Raw genomic sequence first — 25148 nt, 5'->3', positions numbered from 1 at the left:
AGACAGAGCTATAAACAAGCCAGAGCCAGAGCTTTGGTGTGAACAGCACACAGCTGCCTAAAACAATGCCTCCTGCCCAGAAAGATTCTGCATACCTGGGGTTTCTGGGGGGATTTGTTTGTTTCTTTGCTTTTTGTCAGTAGTTTTTGCAGCTGTACCCAGAATCAACCACAAAATACTGGCATGCTCTATTTCCTGGGATTTTCAATCCAAGCAAGGCTAAGGTGGAAGAGAGGAGGAATCAGATTTTTTCAGGGAAGGCACAGCCAGAGTTCCTTTCTTTAAAAACAGACCAGTGATAAAACTACTGAAAAACTGACTTAATTTGTGGCTGTAGAAAGAAAAGCTGATTCCAATTATTTTCTGCTGGACACTGTGTGAACGTCCAGAATTAACCTCTTGTCTCAGGGACAGCTGCAAGTGTATTTGGGGGTTTCTAGGTTCAGGTTTTGCAGAAACCAGCAAAAATTCTAGCCTGTTAGCAAGAGCTAGAGATTTGTGAATCTTCTCCTGCAGCCAGTTTGTCTATAACATTGAGAAATGGTGTAAGTAACTTCCCTGCACATAAAATGCAGCTGCTTATTGTGCTGTGAAATTTAACAATGCTGAGTGTAATTGATTTATAATTCATGTGAAAGATAAAATCAATGATCTAACTTCAAAACAGAAGTGTTTTGGCTTACTAAACATTTGGAGATTTCTCTGTGAAATGCTTTATCTTTTTTTTTTTTGCTTTATTACCTCTTTAAAAATGTAATTTCATTGTTTCATGAGTTTACTACCACTTTCTCTTAATTTAATTCATGTTTATAGGCTCTATCTAGACAAGTCTGATAGGCCCCATTCATTTCTGTAGAGAATTTTAACTAAGAGGAGGCTCTTTTATACATTAAAATTTTTTAGTTACCAAAAAAGAGACTCCAGCCACATCATGTGGTTGCTCACATAAATGATTCCTCCATTAAGACACTTGAGTGCTACAAGGTAATGGGTGAGTTTAATTTTTATGTGATTTTTTTTTCTGTTTTCTTTTTAGTTGTTTAATTCCTACCCATTCCTTGGATTTCTCCTCCAACTTCCCAAGATGATGTTGAGAAAGGTAGATGAGGTGAGTGGGATCATAAAGAAATGCCTCAAGGAAAGGAAAGGGAGTATTACTGAGAACAACCTGATGAGCTACACTGATGCTTTGGTATTCAAACAAGAGGTATTGATGTGATATGATGATATGATGATTCCTAGTGCTGTACCTTATTCAGAGGTGCTGATGAGATTATTGTCTAATGAACACGCTCTGCGACTGTACAGAAATATTCAAATTCTGGGTAATCATCCTCCTATTTTAGTATGCTCAATACTTCATCCTGAAGGAAAAAACCAGAAAAATGTTGTCACCAGCTGTTAGCTACAGTCCATTCCTTGCTGGAGAGCGAGGCAGTGTCACTTTTCCAGCGCTCTCCAGGCAGAGACATCCCTCCCTACGGGCATGGGAGGAGGCAGCAGAGTTACAGAGATGCAGAAATTCCATGGCATTTGTGCAAACCCCTCACCAGCTCCCACGTGGTGGATTTCACAACAGGAGCTGTTGTGTGGGAGTCTGGATCAGCCTGTGTTTGCCCTTTTTCTCCAAGTGTTTGCATCCGCATTCTTGGGCCGGGCAGTGTGACTGGGGAAGGTGTTTCCCACCAGCAGCAGGAACGGTGGAGCTGATGTGTCAGCGGTGTCCTAACTCTTCATGACTCTCCTGAGGCTCATAGAAGGGCCTGGCACACACACACACACACAGATAAATTCCAGCTCCCTCACTTAGGTATTTTTCTGCACCTCTCATCACATTTCTGCTTTCTCAGGATCCACAGGTAGTGGTTGGAAGTCCTGAGCTGGTCATAGAACCACTGCCTAGAGCAGATAAATGTCATGTGGTCTTGAAAAATGGATTAATTTGTGCAATTGGTTCATTTTGGGGCTGCAAAAATCTCAAGTGTGTGAATATTTCTTCTGAAAACTGAAGAAATTCTGTACTGAAATGTCAATGTGATGCAACTTGTCACTTGCCTGCATCCCACTGTAATATCTCTGGAGCCCAGGTTACCTGTCCTAGATCTCTCTTGTTATGCTAAAAGTGCTTTTTTTTTTCTTCATATATCCCTAATAAAAGCAATACATGTTTTCTTTATGCAGACCATGATGCTCCTGCGCTCCCCTTGTTGTGGCTGGCACTCAAACAACATCCACAGCACTGCAATGGGGCCATCCTGCTGCTGCTGAGGGACCCTGAGATTCAAAGTAAGGTTTTACTTTGCTTACACTGTGTGCTGAAGTATCCTGCAGCCACTTTCTAAGTGATGCTCACCTGTAAAAGCTTCTTAGGCTCTCATGTAGGCCAGAGCATCCAAAATCTGGATGCTCTCCACCTCTATTCAAGCACTGCACGCTGCCATTCAAGATCAAAGCACCTGAGAGGTTGTTCTCTACCCCAGGGGCTGCAGACCTCCTGTCCTGGGGTATTCCAACCATCATTCAGCAGGAGTTGGGGTTCATGGGTGTTTTAGCACTGTGCCTTTCCTTTGCCCTGCAGGAAAGGTTAACACAGAGATTGAGTTCTTGGCCCTGCCTGCTTCCCTACCTTTGAGATGGCATTTCCCAATGCAGTGATCCATGAGGTGTGGACATTGGTCACTCTCCTGCCTCAGGTTCCCTGGGGCACCTCAGCTGACCCCCCCTCTAAAGGCTGCTCCACCCCCAGGGGACTTGCTGCTCTCCAGATGAAGGGGGTGCAGCACACCAGTGATCCTCAGGGCACCAGGAGTGAGCAAGCCTCAAGCACAGGGCCTTTGGTGGGGAAGAGCCAGTTTCCTAATCCCTCATCTCCTCTGAGTCCAGTCCAGTGCCAGCATGACTTCAGGGTAAGGCACACTTCCCTTTTCCTAGAGCTCACTCTTCGTAACCTGGAGCCTGTTCCTTCCTCTCATCACTGTCTGCTGTTCGTGTCCTGCAGAGCAGTGCTGCCTCTGGGCTGCCAGGACACTGCTTCTGCCTTGCTGGAGGCAAGGAGAGAGCAGCTGGGCAGCAGGGGAGCCTGGCCCACGCCTTTCCTCTGCTTCATCACTGGGGAACAGCCAACAGCTGTTGTAGCTTAATCACAGAATTGTTTAGGTTGGAAAAGACTTTGAAGATAATCAAGTCTAACCATCAACCCAGCCACCACCATGTTCACCACTAAGCCATGTCCTCAAGTGCTGTATCCATGTGGTTTTTTGGACACTACATTGCACCTTTGGGTTTCCTCGACCCTGCCTGGATTAGGCCAGGTCACATATTAGCCAGTAATTCCAGTGAACTGGGTATCTTCAGTAGCAAAGGGCATTATTGGCAGGTGCAAGCCCAGGAATTGGTTCTCCAGAGGAAGAAGTTGGCTGCCAGACACAGCCCAAAGGGAGGAATGCTGAGTGGGCAGGCCAGAAGCTTGCAACATCCACACACGCTAGAGCAGAGCATGGTTGTGCTGTGGGGAACAGCAGGGATCCCTCTGCTCACCCCTGTGCTGCCAGAGAAAATGGGGAAAATGGGAGTTGCCAGATGAATTTAACCCCAGCCATTCCCTGCACACCACCTGATTCTTGCAGGTTAATGGGAAATGAATAACTTTGCACCCAGCCTGGCAGCACGTGAGTGCAGTTGGACTGGGGAGCAAGAAACCCTAAAGACTTAGTTCTGACTCCTTCCCCAGCCCAAATTTGTGCTGGCAGGGCGTTCTAGCCCTGACAGGACCACAGGGCAGGGCTGGCTGTGACTCAGAGGGATCGTGGTGCCATCTCGTGGCAAAAATAAAGTAGAAATTGGATTGTGTGCAATGCTCATTGCTGTGGCCAGTGCAGAGGGGCTGCAGGTGGAGTTGCTGCAATCCTTGCCCCTCTGAGGGCAGCAGCCCCTGGTCCCAGCATCACACAGCCCTGGGGGTGGCAGGTGGCCATGGGACAGCTGCCAGCACCGTGAGCCACAAGGTGGGTTGGGGTTGTTCAGATCTGACTCTAAACATCAAGGCACCTGTCCTGCCCCAAGGTGTTTGCCTTCAATCCAGGTGAGAGTTGCAAAGCACAAACATGTTTTGCAGCTACAGGGAAGACCCTCAGGGGCACTGTGGAATGTGGAAATGGTATTTCCACCTCTGAGAGCCAATGTTTTCTGCTAGATAAACAGATAGCTGAGTCACAATCAATGTTCTGCCATCGCTTGGCTGAGCAAATAAACAGGAGACAGGCACTTTATTTTATGGAGATATATTCAGTGGTGTAATTCAGTGTGCTGGGGAGGGATCACTTCTATCCATCTGCTGACACAGGCACAAGTAGGATGCATTTTTCAAAGGCATCAAAGGAACTTGTTTTTGTTGGATGTTTGCAGCTCCAAAGGCTGCTGTGCCATGGAGAAAGGAATCCATCTCTCTACTTCAAAGCCAAGAACCTGAGAGCCCATGGCAAGGGGGGAGGTCTGAGGTTCCACCAGTGAATTTGTGCAGAGTTGAGCCCAGTTCAGTGCTGCTCCTTAGAGCACTGCCCTTCTGCCTTATCTAACTTTAGAGTTCACACTATTTTTGGAGGGTTTAAAACAGGAACAGTCCTGGCCTTTCTGAAGCCAAAGGCAAAAATCCTTATTTTTATTTCAGCAAGACCAAGGCTTCCTTCACAGAGTTGATACATGGTTTGCTCCCAGTTGCTTTACCTGTCTCTCCTTGCCCTCCCATCCAAAGCAGAGAGTCAGCACCAGCATCAGGGAAGCTGTGGTGGCAACCTTTAATTCAGCCTCTGCAAGCAAGAGGAATTGAAGTGAAGAACTGAGGCAGTCCCCAGGGCTGACTCACAGCCCATAGCTGAGGAATTTGCCCTGGTGAAAGAACCCTGCAGGTATGGAGGGCCTGTGGTTGAGCTGGTGTTTGCTAGGATGAGCATATGCACAACTTCTCACCCATGAGATACACCTAACTTGATATTTGTTGTCACTCTGGGCTCAGGACCAGCCTTTCATGGTGGTTGCATTTCTGTGTGCTGCAAAGTTGGGTGCCAGGCATAGGAAATGTAATGAGGACATGGGATTAAAACTTTATTGGGTTCCCATGAAGGGGAAACAAACAATATGATAAAGCACATGATAAGAAAATGCATGTGGAGGAGTGGGAAGTCACAGGCAGATAAATGGATGGAAAATTTCCCCAGCTCTATGTCAGCTGGAGTAAGGCTGTGAATGTGATGGCATGTAAGAGTGCCACAGATAGGGACAACAGGCTGAGCTACAGAGGAAAGGAAGCCAACCAAAACCAGGTCTCATTTATCCCTGATCCCTTCTCTGTGCATGTGTGTGTGCAAAACAAGCACTGTGAAATTAGACTGCATTTGCAGGGGAATTGCATGGCTGGCTCCAAAGGCCAGACCATCCCAAACACCAGAATGACTGCTGGTGTAGGCTCTTAACATTAACCAGGATATCTGAAGAGAGGGAACTGTCTTTGCTGCTATTTAACAAGGTCAGGAAGGACAGAGATGCATAAAGCTACCAGTGGGTATAGTTTATTTTTCTGTATCATTAGCCCTTTATGACTGGATGCTGGTGCAAATCTCATGTGGCCTCATGATTTAAATTGCAAAGTTAGAAATGCAGCTCCTGTTTTGTTCTGACTGGGGAGCAGTGTTGAGCTTGGTAGCAGCACTTGCTTATCTGAAGAGGTTTGCAGACTCTGGACATCTCCCAGGACATTGTCCAAGGCAGAAGTGACTGAGTCCTCAAATCACATGAACCCATCAGATTTTTCACTCTGGGTTTGGCTTGGCTGCCTGGCAGGTGAAGTCCAGGTAGGATTTTGCTGTGAGCTGTGGGAAAGCTCGGGAGGTGTCTATGGATGTGTGATCCACGTGTGATCCTCGGTGTCTTTCTGCGGCCTCCAGCAAACCGTGGTTTGTTCCTCCTCAGGATTCTGGGCAGATTTCTGTGACAGCACCATGGTGAGCCTGGGTGCCTGGTGCTGTTCCTGCTGCTCATGGGCTGCATCCCCTCCACCAGAGCAGCGGCTTGGTCCCTTCACCAGCTCCGTGCACGGTCTGTCTTGAGAGGTGGGGAGTGATTGTGAGCACCAGGGTTTGCCTTTGCATCTCCCCCACAGCACAGGAGCAAAGAGCAGCCCTGGGGGGATGGAGTGGTGGAGGGGCAGTGGATGGAGACTGTGGGAAGGGGATGTGGTGGTGTGGCAGCATGGGGGATGGTGAGTTTGAGCAAAGTTGGGCTCTTAGACCCCGAGGCTCTGGGCCAAGGCCGTGGTTATTCCCTCAGCACAGCACACGTTGCCTGAGGCTGAGGCCTTAATGTGAAAGTCGTTTGGGGGACGGTGAGGTCCAAGTCAGACTCTGAAACTCCCGGCTGGGGTCGGAAAGTGAATGTTTGGAGCAAGCCCACAAAGAAGACAAACAGCTCCATCTTGGCCAGGCTTTCTCCGATGCAGTTCCGTCGCCCTGCGGGTGAAAGCAGAGTGTTTACCTCATGGAAAAATCCAACTGGAATGTTTGCCATGGGCACATTAGCATCTGAGATGTTGCAATGGGAGCAGGAGGGAAACCTTGAAATGCACTAAAGCATTTTGGAGTAGAGGGGCTTGTGTTGCTGAAGGTTCCTGCCTGTCACAGGCTACAGCCATTCCACAGGTTTATTACACGTTTATGGTGTGCCCTCTTCTCTCCTTAGCTCTTCCAACCCTCTCAGCATCTTTAACCCTTTATTTTGGAAAGCAGCCTGATAGAAGAATGCTACCTCTTTCCAAAGTGGAATAGTTTGATACTCACTTTTCCTGTGGAATTTATCCTCACATACCTCTTTCTGATAAGAGCGTGTTTCTTCTTTACTACCCTTCTTTGTGCTATATTTAGCAGTGGGAGAGCTGTGCTGTCAGAGCAGCCATTTGCCCAGATGCAGAACAATTGATTCCATTCAGTTGTCTGGTTGCTTATTGACTGAGCTAAGGGCAGTATTTAGACATGAAGGCCTCATTAATGTGTATTGTAATGAAATGGCCCTGCCACCTGTGCAGGTCCTCCCTTTAGTTACCTGTGGAGAAGGGCAGGAAAGCTCCTTTCTTTACAAAATTCCCTTCAGCATCAAGAAAGTGGTTGGGGTTGAACTGATGTGGTGTCTCCCATTGTGTCTTATCCAGCAGCACTGAGGTAAGGGATGGGATTACAATTATACCCTGGAAGAAAAGTACACAAAGGCACAAGAGATAGCAAAGTGCTGTTTTGGTTCATTTTCTCACACAGGCTTTGGTGTCCCAGGAGATTTTCTCCATCTGGGGTAGGTGGAGACCATGAGGGTTTTATCCCATCATCCAGCAGAGAGAAATCAGTGAGATTTTCCCACTAGTGCCAAGGATTGAAGCCAAACCCCACATGGTGCTGCGAAAACCTCAAGTGGAAGGTAAGATCCTACAAATTCTCTGGCAGATACTTCACTGTGCAGATGGCAGCAAGGAGGTGAACCAGCACTGCTCACGGAGTGAGGAAGTCCTGAGCATGAGAGGGACTGGACTGAGTCCTATGACACACTCTGGGCTCAATATAGAAACTCTTCTGGGAACGGTTTTGGACTCTGTCCCGTAATTCCCTCTAACTAAACCATTCTCCAGTGGCGCTGGTGGATCTGGGGAGGGTTTTGTGTTCCTGGGGGGCAGCAGATACCTACCTTGGGAAGGAAGTAGCCTCTGAAGTGTGTGTCAACAGCAGTGCAGCGGGGCACGTGTGGCAGGAGGGTGATGAACCTCTGCACCTCGTGCAGCACCGCGTTGGTGTAGGGCATGCTCTTCCTGTCCTCATAAGTGGCCCAGCTCCCAGCTTTGACCGTTCTCCCAATCTCCTCCTGAACCTTTTCTGGAAGGAACAAACAAAAGGGATGTGTCCCAGCAAGGAAGCCAACTTCCTCCTCAGATTTGGTTTGGGAGGGGGGGGGAAAACCCCTATTTTTCCAGAGTTTGAAGACAGAGAGGATTTTTAAAGCAGCAGTATGGGTTTCCCTGCTCTTTGGTTAATTCAGGCATGTGAATGGGTTGCTTTCTCAGCATCATACTCTGACCTCCATTCATCCTCTCTCCTAGCAAGTCAAAGGGGCTATTTTATTGTGACTTTGATCAGCATTTAGTTACATTAGGAGTTCATCACAGAGGAGAGCTAGGATTCAGCTCTCAAGGCAAAAGAGCTGCTGTGGATCTGAGCCCAGGCCTCTTCCTTCCCCATTTCAGCCTTGCCATGGATGGAGTAGGTAAAAGCTGCTCACTTTGAATCTCTGGGTACTTCATCATGAGCAGGATGGACCACTGGAGTGTGGTGGCAATGGTCTCTGTTCCAGCCATGACCAGGTCAAGTATGGATGCCATTAAGTTGTCATCATGGAAGAGGCTGTCTTTCTTGTTCTTCTCCTTGAAAAGCACAAGAAGTAAGAAAAGTCATAAAACCATCAGTCTGAGTATTCAGCAAGCTCAGGAAATGCTGCATAACCTAAGCACAGCTGGCTGTGGTCTTGTGTTTGTGAAGTGGGTGATAAAACACACCTGATCTTGAATGCACAGCATCCACCAGATATGGAGTACCACAGGTGGAGGGTTTGGAGGGGAGTTTTGGTTCAACACCCATCTTCTCTGAAAGCAGACTGAAACCTGGAGCTGGCTGCTGTTCACAGATTCAGCCTTGCAGGTTTGGAAAAAGCCTGGTCTCTGCCCTGAACAGAAGCAGATTCAGCTAATCCTACCTCTGAGTATTCCTCCTCCTGCTCAAGGCCAGGTTTGAATCCCCAAATATGCTCAAAATCGCCTTTCAGGCAATATCTGCCTGGGCTTTAGTACTGTGCTAACTCCTCCTTCACATAGCTGAGTAGAATACTTAGTGCCTAAGGTCAGCCTGGATCCAGCTGGAAAGAAGGAAAAGCCCAGAGCCCAAATATTTTGTGTTGAATGAAATCAACTGATGTGTGAAACTGCCAAGCCTCTGCTAAGTAAGATGCAGAGCAGGGTTAGGACTTGTACTGATGATTTATCATTCAAGTACTTTAAGGGGATCATTCATCTTGATGGAGCAACTGTATCAATGATTAGTTGATTTGTTTTCATAAAAAGAAAAGCAGAGTCAGCTTTCATGTGAATTCATGCATTTTCTACTAGGAGCAAGTAGTTGATCTCACATTATTAGTGCTACTATTTCAGGAATGGATTGAGAGTAGCTTTTGTATCTTAATTTTGATAGAAAAATGTACCAATGGTAAGAGCCTGGCATCTGATTTAATTACCACTGGAGTAACAGCATGGATTTCAATAGATTTACATGACATGACTGAAATCAAGACTCAGCAACTCATTTAGCTAGAAAATCAAAGGGGACACTGCAAGCAGCCAACAGAGCTAAGCAGTGCAATACCTCTTGTTGCTTGAATATCAGTGCATCGATGTAGCTCCTCACACTGTTCTCATTGATATCCTCCCTGCTTGCCTTCATGTATTGCCTTAAAATGGCACGCACATCTTCGATTTTCTTGAGCATAATCTTGTGGGTTTTGAAAAGAAATCCAAGGAACGGGTAGAAATTGAAATACTAATGAGAGATTAAAAAAGAGACGCATTAGGCCTGCAGAAATACTACACAGGATCACACAGAATCACCTGGGCACATGCTGAAACAGCTTTTTCCTAAGGGCCAATGTATCAGCTGAGTTTTGTCTTTAGTATCTCAGCATCCCAGGGACTTCCCAGGCAATTTCATAAGCTAAAGTAACCATAGCTCAGCTCTCATTTTAGCTCCACACAAATGTGCAGGATGGGCCAAAAAGAAAGTAGGCAAGGGGGATCTGAAGCAGATGGTGCCACCACAGTGGCACGTGGAGAACTGTCATGTTTTAGGTGTACTGGCTGGTTCTGAGCATTTGAAAACTGCTCAAGTAAATCCTATGGTTGGAGTGGCTCACGTGCCAGTGTAAAAAAATTGTTTATCTGTGAGATAGATTACTTACATTTAAATTTGGGGATCCCAGAAGAATCATAACTTCATCTATGAGTCTTAAGAGAGTGAGAAATGTTGGGTCCTTGTAGTCAAACCTGTCCCCAAAGAGCAGGATGAAGGTGACGTTGATGGGAGCGCAGTTGAAGGACGGCAGGTTGAAAGGTTCCCCTGCAGCGGGAGCAGGATGGGAAAGCCGTGAGATGTGAAGCAGCTGTGACACACTCGAGGCTGGAGAGCCCTGCCATCATCCCCAGCTCACCTTTGAAGGATTTGATCATCTCAATGAGGAAGTGAAGCTCCTCAAAGATTCTGCCTTCTATCATTTGTTTCCCCATGCCGAGGTTGCGCATGCTGGAGACGGTGAATCTGCGCGTTGTCCTCCACAGCTCCCCGATGGAGAAGAACAGACCTGGGCAGCCCATGAGAAATGTGCTGGGCTCAGGCACAGAGGAGCCCCCCACACCAAACCAAACAGCACTCCACATGTGTGTCTGCTGCCTGTTTTCACATGGATTTAGGGACTACAGGTCTCCCCTTTCTGTGTGCCTCATCCCTGTACCCTCTCAGCTCCATTCTCACTGAGCCTGTAGCTTGAGAAAGGCAAGTTCCCCCCCAGCACAGTTACCCCAGTCCTCTCCTGAGCAGCAGGTGGGCAGGTGTGGCTTTCAGACCAGTATGGGTTGGCTGTAGAACTGGGGGGAGATGTTGGTTTGAGTCAGTCACGGGACATTTTTGACCCTGCTGGTTGCAAGTCTAGGGCATCCAGCACCTTGTGTCTCTGAAGACATATTTTAGTCCTAAAATTAAGGACTTCATCCTATTTTAGTCACAAAGGTAATTTATCTGTGTGGGATGGGATAATTCAGTCTCCTCAAGCCTAAACTTTTTTATGGAGATTCCCAGCAGTGCTGTATTCCCAGCAGTGGCAAAAATGCTGACATTTTTGTGGAGGTTTCTGAGCTTATGCCACAATGATCTCTACCACCTCCAAGCAGGGATGGGTATTTCATCCCATCAGAGTGCTGTAAAGAAAAAGTGAGGTCAATAATCCAAAAACTATCTCAGATTGTGGTCATTTGAAAAGCTGGATGCCAGCACTTCACATCTTCATCGTGGCTGTGAGGCTTTTAAATATGTTTGCTTTTCTGTTTTAAAGCAGTGTAATTTTAATTTGGATAACAAAACTTTTTGCTCCAAAAATGTCAAAGCAAATTTCTAAACTTCACAATTTTTAATTTTTCTTTAATGTATGCAATTTCATATGGATCATTCCTTTTCTGAGAGTATCTTCACAGTCAAAAAATCGGCATTTCTGAAGAAAAAATGTTTCATGAAAAAATTTGTGACCATTATTGCTCAACAGCCCTTGAAAACTTCCATCTTCGGGTCACCTCTAAGTGCCTCAGACTTGGGCTGAGAAGGTGAATGTGAAAGGACTCACGATGTAATGCTGATTGTCTCCCACAGGGATGTTTTACATGTAAATTAGCTCTAAAAAATACCTTTCTCCTCATTGATTCCTTTTATTTATGTAGCGAAAAATTCATCTATTGATATTACAGCTGGCTAATTTAATTTCTAATTCTAATCCCAGCTTCAGCCTGTGACCAGCATATAAAGCTGTCTTTTGGTTCTCCCAGCTAAAGCCTCACATGAAGCAGAGGATGGACAAAGCAAAAAAGTCCTCTGAAATAGTCAGGAGTTGATGTAAGTAACCTTGGAAAAAAACATGAGATTATTTGTGGGGGTGAATTTCCTTCCTCAGCCTCTTGCTTCTGCCTGAACCCGTTTCAGGCTGATCAACCTGAGAACTTTTGTGAGGAGGCAAAGGTATGGGAACTGACACAACAAAGGCAGCAGGAGAAAGGGAAAAACCCCACAGCTCCCAACAGCCAAGCCAGCTAGTCCAAAGTCTCCTGGAAACCAGCAGAGGGTTCATAAACACGGATGTGACAGTGAGCCACTCACACTGACATCTCACAGAGATTAACCCCAGAATTACCAGAGTGCCTTCAAAAATACCACTCCTCCCACCCCTCAACTTAATGGATATGGCTGCAGCTGTGTCAGCAGAAATGATGGAAGGCCAGGAGTCATTGCATGCAAGGAGAGCCAAATGTTTGCTGTCACTTGGCTTCAGGAGGGCCCAAGGGGATGTTTAAAAGCTGGGCTCTAGGGATGCAGTTAGGCTGTGCCTCATCATCATCATCATCATCGACACTAAACCACAGCGTCATCCCTCCCACCCCCCTCTAGTACCGTTTCCATTCTGAATTTGGTCAAATATTGGGATGGATGGTCTGTCTACAAACTCCTCTGTGTAGTTCACAAGCGCCTCTCGCACAACTTCGTACCCGGTCAGGACCACAACTTTCTGGAACCCAAAGTGGAGGGTGAAGATGGGGCCGTATTTTTCTGCAAGCTGAAAAAAAGAGGCAAGCTGTGATGGTCAGGAAGGGAGAGAACATGCAGGGAACAGCACTGGCATCTGTAGATGTAGGAGCCCCCACCCCCATCAGTGCATCACTAATCTGGTTTTGCTGTTAGGGAGAAAATAAATGAAAAACGAAAAGACCCATCTGAAAACTGGACCTCAAATGGCAGCTGAAATTGGCAAACTGGAGAAAGACCAAGAAGAGAAGATAGTTCAGTGCAAATACTGTTGCTGTCAAAGAGGAAAGCTTTGGTCTGATGTTCCTGGTGTACTAAAGCACTCCTGCATCCTGCCCTGGACCGGGGAGCAGTGTCTCTTTCACAGGACAAAGGGGGTGCCCACCCAACAGACCCCAGTCAGTGCCAACTGCTTAGTGCAAACACCATTTTTTGCTCTCTGTGGGGTGAGATGGAGGGATAACCCCTCTGGAGAAATCCCAGAGCAAAGGCAAACACAGGCAATACCAAGCACAGCCTAGCAAGGGACAAAAGCACGCGGAGGTAATTCCAAAGCGCCGTTCAGAGGCTGCAGCAGCATCTGCCCAGCCCTGCTGGGTAAACTGACCCCAGCCCTGACACTGCCCGTAACAGCTCCAGGTGCTGGGGCCTCACCCCACGGCAGCAGGAACCCCCTGCTCCCGCAGCACAGCGTGCTCTGCCGAGTGCTGGTGTCACAGGAGCCGTGGACAGCTGGCTCTGAACCCCCTGCCTGCTGGGTCACTCTCCCCGTGACCCCAGCGTGGGGGGAACGCCTCGTCCTGCAGCAGGGACTGACCACCACCATCAGTGGGGTAAGCTGGCTTAATTACAGGTGGGTGTACAGCTCACAGGGTATTCAATCTGGGACCTCAGCACAGCTCTCCCATCTCTCCCTTGCGCTGGACTTTAATGCATATCCCATTCATCAAGAGGGAAAGGGATTCTGCAATGGAGCATCTGGATTTAAACCTCTCCGTGGCACTTTTGGGGTCACTGCATTGTGGAATTCCTCTTGCCACATCTCCGGGGCATAGGGGAGGGAAGCAATTTAATTCATGTTAGTTATATCCTAATGCTTTAAAAGATTTCTGGGTGTCCAAGCTGTCAAATTAATATTTCAAATCCCAAAAGCATTATAGACTTCATGTACATCATCACAATTACATGAAGAAATCCCATATTACCCAGAGGTCTTTTTTTAATGGTTGATTGCTCCTAAATTACATTGCATCAACACAGACATTGACTAGAAGAAGCCCAGAAAGATATTATAAAGCAATTTTCACACCTTTGCAATTTAGTTTGAATTAAAAAAGACAAAAAGTTCTCACTGATACATCCCAGGCAGCTTTAAAATCTATGAGGGTCTGGGTTAGGGGTTTTTTGTCCTACCTTCATTAGTGATTTATCTTGCCTTCTAAGATCCACCAAGTGCAGGTTACCAATGATCGGAAGAGGAGTTGGACCAGGAGGTAATTTAAAAGCTGGATTTTTATAGCCAGTTGAAAAATAGGCTACAGCTAATAATACTGCTGCACACAGCAGACAAACTAATGCAGGATCAGAGAGAAATGAAATTAAAAAAGACATTTTTTTTTTTTAGTAATAATCTGGTTTTTGGGGTTAGAAGCAATAAAAATGCAGTGGCACTGTTCAGTTTCTGCCAGCTGGCTTTCTGTTTGCTCTCTGCAATTGCTACAAGCACTCAATTCTTATTAAGGTTTGTAGAGTACCTAAATAAATACTGCATACTCCACCCTCTTTAAACACCTCAGAGAATGTGGTCTAAGCAGTTTGCAAAGCCTGTCCAGAAGTAAAGAGAGTTTCAAATTACAAACCCATGCATGTGTGTGCAAGAACATATACATGGGAAAAGGTGCTTGGCATTCCTCTATCACCTCCTCCTCCCTGAGACCTCAAGGTCCTTCATTAGCAGTGCTATGACCCTCCAAGCACTCTGCTGACACAGGGAAATGAAAAGGCTCTTGGAATCCTATTAGAACCTCCAGATTCAGGTTTAGGTAGGATTTGAGATCTCCATGTTACTAGAGACAAAAATTGGTATTGTTACAGGAGACTTTAGCTTTCTTGATGTCAAGTGGAGATCAAAGGTTGTTAATAATGGTAAAGCCCAACTACCCCTGGGGGGTTGTAGCCCATAAACTTCTTCATAAAGTCAGCTCTGAACTGCCTGGGAGGGATGTGATTTCAGACTTTGTGTCTGAGGTAAAAGACATGTAATAGCTAGCCAAGGAAAATTAGCTTGGATCAAGTGATCGTGAGTGGATTCATGAGTGCAACTGAAAGGAAAAATTATATTTGAAGCTTCTGGGGGGACTTCATTTTGCAAGAGCAGGTTCTAAGGGATAGAGGGAAGAAGTTAATGAAGTTAATGAAGCCAGCTGACCTGGCAGGCTCCAGAAGGGGAACAAGACAGGAGAATGGAATGGTTTTAAGTCAAAGATACTAAACACCTGGAGCTCGCATCCCTCATAAAGGTTTAAGCCTTGTAGAAAATAATTGAGGTCTACCTGGTTGAATAGTGGTTTTCAGGAGGAAGTTTGGCATAACCAGCCAAAGGAATAAAATCATTCAGGGAAGAAAGGGCTGTCTTACATGATGAGGAAGCACAAGGCCAAAGGTACATTTGTCCAAAGGTTAGATCATATAAAGGCCATTATTTAGCAAATATGGGCCCTCAGCCTTGTAAATGCAAAGAAGGCAAGGAAGGAGGTGGATGTGATCCAAAGTGGGGCATGGTCAGCAGGGTCCTGGAGCAAACAGCTGCTGGGCACTCAGCGGAGCTGCCTGCGTGGTGTGGAGATGTTGCAGCACAACAGCCACCCAGAAGCAGAAGCAGGCAGTGTGTTGCAACATTTCTGGGATTTATTTTTTATTAGTTTCCAAGAAATGGGCTGGAGGCAATGGTTTCCCCCACAGCATGCCTAGGATGACTCAGCCCTGCCTGCTCCATGAGCTAAGAGGCAGAGGGGCTGTGAAGACAGGCAGGAAGGATCACAGCTGGCACAGGATGCAGAACGTGGGCACTGCGATGAGAACTTGCAATGGCACATGCTTTGTGCCTGGGCAAAATGTTTGTTCCTTCAGGGTTTTCTTGGACCAGCAGCACCCTGCAGGGCTGAAGTTATGTGCTGCTGCTGCTCTCCTGGTATTTCATCCTTGCCCTGGGAGCTTCTGAACTTATAAAAAGGCCTTTCAGAAAGAGACTTAAATTATCTCTGAAAAGCCATGGGGAGTGTATTGTGGGGTTTTTTTCAACCCAGGCTCTGAGTGCAATGCATTAAAATGACAAAGGTAAGTAAAAGTCTTGCGATGACAAGAAATTCCTGTCTCACTAATGTGTCTGGTACGTGTTTCGCTCCGGAGCCGCGCTGCTACGTGCTGCCCTGCCTGAGCACACAGAGCTGAGCACAAAGCACCAGGCACTGACACTGCTCTGGGAGCATTCCTGGGGCAGCCAGGCCCCTCAGGGTGCTCATGGCCCAGTTGTCCTCCATCCCTCATGCCCAAGTGGCATTCAGCCACTGCTTGTCACCCGGGTGGTACTGGTGAGGGCATTGGGTATCAGCCACCTAAAGGTAAGCCACACCACTGCCAGCCAGCCAGCCTGGGCCACTAAAGCACCAGCCCTGCATCCTTTAACCTAAATCCCCCAAAATCTTTGTGCCTTTCCTGCCAGCCCCATTCTTGACCAGAAGTGCATCCCAGACTGGAGCCTTGGATAATTCCTGTGGGCCTTTACTGTGATGGGTTCCTTGTAAGCACGGGCACAACAACCACTGAAAGGGGCCACATCAGAGAGCCATGTCCTACCTCACACAGCAGCTGGGATTTTCTGGAGCTAGAAGTCCAGCTATTTCCTTAGAGATGTTTGTGGCTGTGAGTATTGCTCACTCTTTGTGCTGCTGAACATGTCCTGGCTGCAGGCTGCCCACAGATCCCTGTGCTCACCACTCTTGTGCAGGAGTATTGGAGGTGGTGCAGCCCAGCTTTATCAGTTTGACCTGAAATCAAGTTCATACTGTCACACCAGATAGATCAACAGCAGCAGAACAAAATATTTAATGATTAAGTGGGTGATAAGGTCAGGCTTGCAGAAGTTAGACTGCAAATAGAGCAACAGCAAAACAAACGTAAGCAAGCGCAGCAGCAGAGGCTTCCTTGTCACAGAGCTTGCTGAGCACTCCCTGAGCTGTGCCCAGGAGCTGAAGCTGGTGGTACAGCCCCTGACCAAGTGCAATGCCAGCATGAGTAGAAGGTGCAGAATCACTGTTAGAGTGCTGCCTTTAGTTGTGTGAACTGAAGCTAGTGAGGAGAGTCAGTGTCTTGGATGGGGGCTGCTGTATTTTGTCATCCCTTCATATTCTTTCTCCATCCTTTCCTTCCATTTGCAGCACAGCTCAGCTTTAGATGACAGTGACTTTAGTTTTCTGCTGTAGCTTTACCATAACTGCCCCATTTTCAGTCAAATGGACAATACTGTCCCTATTCATCACTGCACACCTGGTGATTGAGACTGAAGTTTGGAATTAGGAACCTGTGGGTGATGGTTCCCCTGTAGTCAGTGCAGAGAGTGAGAAATTACAACCTTATGGCAGCTGATTGGTCCCCTGAAGGATCCTTTCTCTCTGTGAAGGGTAGAGAAGACCTACAGAGCAAGCACAGCTCCTGAGGTGCCAGTGGAGCAGGGGGCTGAGCCTCTCCCAGCTCTCTGGTGGAGCGTGGCAGTCCACTGCCCTCACACTGCCTCGTATCTCTGCAGCCACACTGATTCAGAAACTCTTTCCTTGCCATGGCTGCTCATTTTCTGCCAGTTTAGGGATCTAAGATGGCCTGATAAGGGATTGGACAAGTTCCAGAGCCAGCATGAAGCCAGGAGAGGTGAGGGAGTGGTAGAAATGCCTCTCTTAGCAGAAATGAAAAGCTGCTCCATTGGCCCCATCATAAATGGGTTGCTCAGCATAAAGTGCCTGGTGTGAGTTGGAAAGAACCCACTTCCCAAACCACTTAGATGTTTTCTGATAACTGTCCCGTCCCTGGGTCTTGGCATCAGCCCATGTTACACCCTTGTGTCTGGGACTCTGTAATAAAGATAAGGCAGGTTGTATCCCACAATGGGAGCTCAGTCTGAGGCTCAGCTGAACAACCATCCTGAGGAGATTTCCAGATCCTTTGAGTGTCTCTTGTCTCCAGCTGGGCCATTGATCAGCTCTGCTGTAGGGCTTGGACTTTGGGCTGAGAAATTCCCCATAGAGGCTGTCAGGGGAGAGCTCTGATGGTTACATCTACAGAGGAGGTCTGAAGGCATTTCACTCTATCAAAGTATCCTGAAAACAGCATCTCTGATCTTCCAGGAATGAATCACAATTCCTGAGAGCAGAACTCAGAGCTATCCAAAGGGTTTGCATTATACAGACATTGCAAGAGCTGTTGGAGAGAATGTCATGAATGAGAGAAAGTAACAATGCCTGGTGTCTTCCTTCCCCTAAAGCCCAGGGACAGCTTTTCCCCACTGTTGCTAGATTTGCTTTAAAGCTTGAAGTGTTCACTACTCTAATGCTGTGCTGTTTGATCATTCACAGGGCACAGCACAGACCAGGTGAGGCATGGGAGTCAGGGTAAAGCCAACATCAGCAGTGAGATCCAGGTCTGACTTATCCACTCCTGGAGGAGGTTGGAAAACAAATTTGCGAAGCAAGCCCGAAAAGAAGAGGAACAGCTCCATTTTGGCCAGTCCTTCACCAAGGCAAGCCCTTCTTCCTGAAAACAACCAGGGGAGAAGTTAATGGTCATCACTGTAACTGTTAATGTTGATGGCTGAGACCTTCTAAACTGGAGGTACATTCTGGAAGAGCAGGCTGCTGAGGTAGGAAATCTGTCCTTCCTTTTTTCTGTACATTAGAGGTGCTACTGATTTGGTCTCAAACTACACAGAAGTCTGTAGATATATGAAAATTTTCAGTGACTGTGAGTAAATCTGTGTCTCCCATCTCTCCCAAAGAAGAGGTGGCTACCTACAGCAGTGGTGGATAGGAGAAATGGCCAGAAATCCCTTACCCTTTGTTCTGTGTCCCTGGCTTTCCTGAAATCAGGGGGAACTGCCATTAGCCTTTCACCCACACCCCTCTTACCTATGGAGAATGGAATAAATGCTTCTCTCCTAATGAAGTTCCCATTGGCATCCAGGAAATGGGAAGGGTTGAACTGATCTGGGGTTTTCCAGTGTAACTCATCATTCAGAGCAGAGGTCAGCAGTGGAATAATCTCAGTACCCTGAAAGGGACCAAAGAAACTCATGGATGAGGAGACCACTCTCCTACTCGACCCAGGCTGTGTTATTTTTCCTAATATGAAGAAGCAAATAAGATGTGACAAGTAGAACTGGGGAATGCTTCCCTGCCCCATTGTGGCTCTGTCTGTTTTCAGTAGCTGCTGTTTTGTTTTTTGAACCACAAAACATTCCTCTCTTACAAAGTCAGATCTTTCAACAAATGTACTGGGGTAGAGGTTCCACATTTGAAATATAAGATTCAAAGCAGTGAGATTTAATTAAATCTCTGGTTAATCATGATTCAAACAACTGTACCATACCACAATCCATTGTATGTTTATAATAATTATCCTGGATCCAAGACAAAGGGTCACAGCACAGATTAAACCATACATCACTATGTCTTTAGTTATTTATGTGTTTCTTCATCTGCTTTAAAGAAAGCTGTGAGGAATCTGTGCAGCATAAGCTGCCAGCCTCAGAGCTCACCTTAGGAATCACATAGCCTCGGAAATTCACATCGCTGGGAGTCGATCGTGAAACGCCCATGGGGACAATATTGGCAAACCTTTGTATTTCATGTATTACTGCTTCTGTATAAGGCATTTTTTTCCGGTCCTCCAACTTAGGCAGCTCTCCTGGTTCAATGACATGGCTCATTTCTTCCTGAATCTTTCCTTGGAGGGAGGAAGGTATTAAGAAGCTGATAACAATCTCATCTTGCAACTGAAATGGCTACCAGTTTGGCAGAGATGAAGAAAAGGGAAAACTGTAAATGTCTGGGAAGGGCAGAAGTGGGTAAGTCAGGGGATGGTGTGGTTCTTTCAGGTTTGTTGTTGAACTAAGGCAGCTTGAATGGAGTCACTACAGTCCATCTCATGCCTGGCTCTCATTACACACCTTTGTTACCCCATAACCTTCAACAGAAACCAGATCAGAATCAGCTCCTGAGGAGACCTTAAGTGACGTAAGCCCATAGCCTGCAGGTGAATAATGATGGGGGAGCTCCACTGTGACTGTAGGCTGCCCCTTAGCCTCTCCCACTTGGCTGGGCTGGTTTATTGCAATCCAGATGAATAAAATTCCTTTGTAAAGTCAACAGTTGCTATCTCTTTCAGAGCACTCAAAATAATTACTCTAGGCAGCACTGAATGAGTTCCACTCCCTTCCACAACCAAAGCCGTAAGCATGCAACAATAAATTGTACAAGAGACTTGTCCTCCTTACTCTGAATTTCTGGGTATTTCATCATCAGAAGCAGCCCCCAGCGTACAGTTGTGGATGTAGTCTCAGTCCCAGCAGCAAAGAGGTCCAGAGTTGAAAACATCAGGTTTCCATTGCTGAATGCGGTGTGTGGTTTCTTTGACTCCTTCAAAACATGTGGGTAATACAGCAAGTGGTACCCATATGTGACTGTGTTGCCACCATTTTTATCTGCATTTTAACTTTCTGTGACTTATATGTGCTGGAAAACTAAACATTTTGTCTTTTGGCATTATGGCCTATACTGTGTGGAATTTGTCTGGTCCCAAGCATATGTGTAATCCCCAAGTTTAGATATTAGAAATAATTCCAATAAATTGGAATTTATTTACTGCAAGACAGTTTTTCACTGTACCATTCCTGCAGGATGGTTTGGGATGATCTCCTCCTTATGTGTGCTGAGTGGGAGCTTATTTCACCCTCATGGGATGTCTCAACAACTAAATCCCTTTAACCAGCAGTTCCAGTGGGGCCATGAGCGAATCCAGCACAGCTCAGTGTATGAGCTTTGATATATTCTGCAGTTCTTCTCTTTCCACTCACTCCCAGCCCCTGACAGATGGCCAGTCCTAAGAATAAGTCAGAGCTAAGGGAACAGAAAGACACTGGGACTCAGCTTTAAAGTACCTTTTTTTGCTTCACCAGAAAGGCATCAACAAAGCCTGTTAAGTCATTTTCATTAAGCTCTTCTTTGTGCTCCTGGAAGAGCTTCTGGAGAAAAGCATTCAGTTCACTGATATTTTGTAGCACAGTCTTGGAAGCTCCAGACAGAAATCCAAGGGATGGGTAGAAGTTATATAACTGTGGAGCAAGAGAAGTTTTACTGTTAATTGGCAATTTTTAATACATACTGGTAACCCAAATCACACTGCTGGTCCCTTGTCCTATGCCCTGACATTTCAGGCTGAATTCCCCCCATCCTACAGTCCAAGGAGCTCTGGATTCCTGCAGAAATAGCATGTTCTTTCTGTAATTCAAGGAGGCAGGTTTGGAATTGTGCTTCTGCTCTTCAAAGAGGGTAAAGTTCCTTTCCTCAAGACTTTGTTGTTTTGTTTTGTTTTTTTCTTTTACTAATAAGCTGCACTAAGTGCAGGAGTCTGGGAATCTGTGCATTGCAGGTACAGAACCACAGATTTGTTCTGTACAGGCTGACTGACTGATAATGTTCTTGTTCTCAAGGAGCAAGATGTGGGAGGCCAGGAAAACAAGTGCTGGAAACTGGATATCCCCCAAAGAACAAAGAGCTAAAACATCAAATTAAGCTCTTACCTGCACCATAGGGGAGCCCAGCAGCTTAGTATTTTGATTTATCAGCTTCAGCAAAGTTAGAAATACTGGATCATCATATTCAAATCTCTTTCCAAACAATATAGAGCAGATGACATTGGATACAGCATTGTTGAGTATCATTTTTGTATCAAATGGTTTCCCTGAATTTTAAGCAATGAAAACAAATGACAAAATGACTATGTTCATTTCAGTCTGGTTCTCATGGAAATATAGTCCTTAGCTCCCAAAGAAAACTCATTCCCCACCCAGGATTCATAGCAGGGAGCTCTGTTTCAGTGTTTTAAGGCCTTGGTTCAATTGCACCCTATGCTGAACTTTAACCACAAGATACCATTTACTCAAAGTTAAACTTTCATTAATCTTTATTGTTCTGCTAGACCTGTTCTCTGTCTCTGGATGAAAGACTTGACACTCACCATGATAGGACTCAAAATATTTGATCAGGGAATTTACTTCCTCCAGGATTTGGACCTCAAGGGTTCTCTTTCCCATTCCGAAATCTCTCAGTGTGGACAAGGTAAATCTTCTCATGGTTTTCCATAGCTCTCCATGGCTGAATGCTATGCCTAAAATAAGGTGTAACATCCTTATGGCACCTTTGGTTCATAAATGTCTGTACACACCGGTACCTCCCAAGATCACAAAAAGTGATCTGTAAGAGGACAGTACTCTGCTGTGAGAATATAATGAACAGAGACAAAACTTATCCAAGCAAAAGGTCAGTTACCATTTCCTTGTGTCATTTTCCTAAATATGGGTATTTCTGCCCTTTCTCCAAACTCTTCAGCATGATTTAAAAGGGCATCCTTGATGGTTTCATATCCAGCCAGTACCACGACCTTCCTGGGTCCAAAATGCACCGTGAAGACGTTGCCATATATCTTGGAGAGCTGTCAAGGTGAATAAATATGTTCATTCAAAGCCAGATCTGGACTCAAAACACTAGTACTGGCCACTCTAGAAGGTTTCTAGACCAAAAGGAGCCTCCCATCCCTGCCTGATGTCTCCAGGTGCTGCTGTAATTGAAGTAGTGAGCAGCAGCTATCGATTGCCAGCATCTCTGCTTGCACCCTGTTTGCACAACAAGGTGTCTGCTATCACTGCTCCTATCAGGGGAGTCAGTAGAGTGCCATTGCATTCCTGTGGTGTTCTGCAGTAACAGGCCAGCAATACCACCTTGGGAGGCTGGTTAGAGAATGCTGTAGCAGGCAGACTTGGTTATTGTAGTGCTGGTGACCTGAGGCAAGCAGGCGTGCACACACCTTTGAGGCTGAAGCCACAAACACTGCAAAAACAAAGCCAGACAATAACTCTTTCTTTCAGGACAGCACTTGTCTCTAATTATGGCAAGGTGGGTAGTGTTGCAGTCATCACAGAATTATTTGCTGGCCACCAGAAACTGAATCCAACTAGGAAGCGTATTCTGGTAGATAATGTCACAGGAGCATTAGGCTTTTATAGAAAATTAAAAATGAATCATCTGTTACCCTGAAAGGTGGCTTTGACAAGCTAATCATTCACTTGGTATTTTAGGCTTCGTTTAAACACACTGCAAGCCATCCACTCCAAATGTCTTCTTGTTTCTGATGTGCCTGGGTTACCATTTTCTATGCATTAGATAGATTCCACAAATTGAATTTCAGATTAGAAGCAGCTCCTGTTATTACGCCAGACAAATTGAATTTGTTTTCATCAAACAGTGGTTTGACGGCTTGGGAGATAACATTAGCACTGGTTCTTTCATCCCTGGCAGCTCACAGAGTGTGTGGCAGACCCAGGGGCAGGGATTCACAGCTGCCTCCAAGCCTTCCTTTGGCCATCTCCTTGCATTAGTGCTTCCTGGCATCCGCTCTGGTTTTACTCAGCAGCACAATGTGGCAGGCCTGAAAGCCCAAATAAAGCTTCTTGGTAGATTATAGGAAATCAGTCTGGTGCTGTCACATGACTTTTGCACCATAAAATCCCCCAGTACTGCCAAAAATAGTTCATAAATACTTTTATACCAACATCCTCAAACATACCCAGGATCAGATGGAAGCTCAGGACCAGAAGCCCATCAGAACTAATCACTACACAATTCTCTGCCCCATAAATCAAGGCAGATGAGCACTGTGTGTCTGCTGTAGGAATTCTGTACTTTGGCAACACAGGATGCCCTTTCTTCTAAAGCTAACTGGAGGATTGCAGTGTCTGCACTTCCCTCTCACTGCAGATGTTCAAGTGGCTGAAGGAGCTCTCTGGGGACCAGCTTTCCCCCACCATAGTGTCCAGTGAGCAGCAGACACACAGGGCATGTGACAGGTCCCTCAATTGTCTCTACAGCAACCAGATCAAATCTGAATTCCTCACTGAATTGTCCTCAGGTCCCTATGGAAACACAGCAGATACTTTCTGAAACAAACATTGGCCCTGGCTTTTTAATATTTAAGTTGTTTTGTTGGGTTTTTTTGTCCTCTCTTTTAGAAATATAAGTATCCATGGAGCTGTGTAAGCAAAAGCAGTTTGTTTTGATAGACATATAAAATCCATGCATCAAGTCCTCAGCCACCTTGGGCAGTGTGTGCAGGGGGAGGCCTGGGGAAGCAGAGTTGTGTTTTTCTTTGCATTGCAGAGATGTAATTAGTTTTGGAAAAAAGTGTGCACGGGACACTATGCACATCCCCTTTCTCTCTGCTGTGGGGATGGTACCTTTTCTTGCTGCATCCCTTCCATCCACCCATCCTTCCTAGAGGTCTGGTGGCAGTGAGACAACTTGTGATGGCAGCAGCCTTGCCCAGCTCAAGTCTTTTACCTGCAGCCTCTGAAAGGTTCAAAACACCAACAATTTGGAGTAGATTGCAAGGGGTGGGTGGTCTACACTTGAGTGTGCATGAAGAAAGGAGTGTGTGTATTATATTCAGATAAATACAAGTGTGCATGTGTGCACCTCTGAAGGTAAAGTCGTTCTGCCAGCCTGCCTCTGTGCCACATATCTCATTGCTGCCCTCTACACAAAGCAAACACAACCACATTTGTATTTCCCCTGCTGCATTTCTCATTTCAGGAATTGCACATTTGGCCCCTGCCTGCTCGCTCAGCCCCTACCTCTGTCAGCGACTGGAACGGCTTTCTCAGGTCCACCACGTTCAGGTTCCCGAGCAGAGGAAGAGGTCTTGGCCCAGGGGGCAGATTGCAAACTGACTTCTTGGAACTGGAGAGAAAGTAAAGGAGAGCAAACAGCCCTGCTGCCAAGCAGAGCAGCGAGCTGGAGCCCATGTACTGCAGGAAACTCTGCACAGCCATGTCCAGATCAGGTGAGGGTATGAGCATCTTGGGGTCCCTTTATAGCCCTTCTGTTATGGAACACACCTTCTGGGGAAGTGGTTTTACACAAGGAAAAAGGATCTGCAGACTTGTTTACATCCACTTAGACCAGATGTACTCCATTGTCCTGCCAAATAAAACACTTCTTTCATTCTGAACCATGGATTATCATAATCCGCAGTTCTTGTTTCATCTACAACACTGGGACAGGGTGTTTGTTTTCCAGTGAAGACCTGTGTTATGGGCATGTTGTTCTCTACGTGATTTCAGGGTCAGAACTCAAGGACAAGACCCATGCTGGACAGCTGTCACTGTGCCAGGTCACAGGACTCAGCTGGACCACTGGTGATGCAGGAGATCACAGGAGGGAGAGCCCACAATAATGCATGGCCCAGGTGCAGCTGGCAAGCAAGCCCTTGGGGAGGACAACAGTGACCACAGAGAAGCTGGAGTGATGGTTGCATGAAGATGTGCTAATTCAGGATTGCTGACAGGAGCAGATCTATTTACAGGTGACAGCTATGATTGTTTTTGCTTTCCTGCCACCCCAGTGAGATCACCTCCTTGAA

At 46.3% G+C, this 25148-nt stretch overlaps 2 protein-coding genes across 2 annotated transcripts; both read right to left on the bottom strand.

The window, feature by feature from the left end:
- Positions 1-5542: 5542 nt before the first annotated feature.
- Positions 5543-14989, bottom strand: LOC107211343 (cytochrome P450 2W1). The gene is made up of 9 exons (XM_015643269.3): positions 13824-14989; positions 12279-12441; positions 10279-10428; positions 10030-10187; positions 9441-9614; positions 8308-8449; positions 7720-7904; positions 7090-7231; positions 5543-6500 (listed from the first exon to the last, which is right to left on the bottom strand). Exons 1-9 carry the CDS (start codon positions 14019-14021, stop codon positions 6310-6312), a joined length of 1503 nt encoding a protein of 500 aa, XP_015498755.1. The 5' UTR covers positions 14022-14989; the 3' UTR covers positions 5543-6309.
- Positions 14990-16486: 1497 nt separating this feature from the next.
- LOC107211344 (cytochrome P450 2K1-like) lies at positions 16487-24854 on the bottom strand. The gene is made up of 9 exons (XM_015643270.2): positions 24361-24854; positions 22004-22166; positions 21693-21842; positions 21256-21416; positions 20614-20787; positions 19951-20092; positions 19213-19400; positions 18584-18725; positions 16487-18212 (listed from the first exon to the last, which is right to left on the bottom strand). Exons 1-9 carry the CDS (start codon positions 24583-24585, stop codon positions 18025-18027), a joined length of 1533 nt encoding a protein of 510 aa, XP_015498756.1. The 5' UTR covers positions 24586-24854; the 3' UTR covers positions 16487-18024.
- Between the last annotated feature and the right edge of the window lie 294 nt (positions 24855-25148).

This window comes from Parus major, chromosome 14, assembly GCF_001522545.3.
Source record: "Parus major isolate Abel chromosome 14, Parus_major1.1, whole genome shotgun sequence".
NCBI classification, from domain to species: Eukaryota; Metazoa; Chordata; class Aves; order Passeriformes; family Paridae; genus Parus; species Parus major.
Note: the sequence above shows the minus strand (reverse complement) of the source record. Positions and strands in the feature narration are given on the sequence as shown.

Bases quoted from the DNA above. Each gene is read 5' to 3' on its own strand.
- LOC107211343 (XM_015643269.3), bottom strand. From the start codon at position 14,021: ATGTCTTTTTTAATTTCATTTCTCTCTGATCCTGCATTAGTTTGTCTG. The intron at 12,442-13,823 runs GTAGGACAAAAA...TCTTTTTTTCAG, and splicing joins AAGATAAATCACTAATGAAG to CTTGCAGAAAAATACGGCCC. The intron at 9,615-10,029 runs GTAAGTAATCTA...ATCTCTCATTAG, and splicing joins TGGGATCCCCAAATTTAAAT to TATTTCAATTTCTACCCGTT.
- LOC107211344 (XM_015643270.2), bottom strand. From the start codon at position 24,585: ATGCTCATACCCTCACCTGATCTGGACATGGCTGTGCAGAGTTTCCTG. The intron at 19,401-19,950 runs GTAAGGAGGACA...CCTCCCTCCAAG, and splicing joins GAAATACCCAGAAATTCAGA to GAAAGATTCAGGAAGAAATG. The intron at 18,213-18,583 runs GTAAGAGGGGTG...GGTTGTTTTCAG, and splicing joins ATTTATTCCATTCTCCATAG to GAAGAAGGGCTTGCCTTGGT.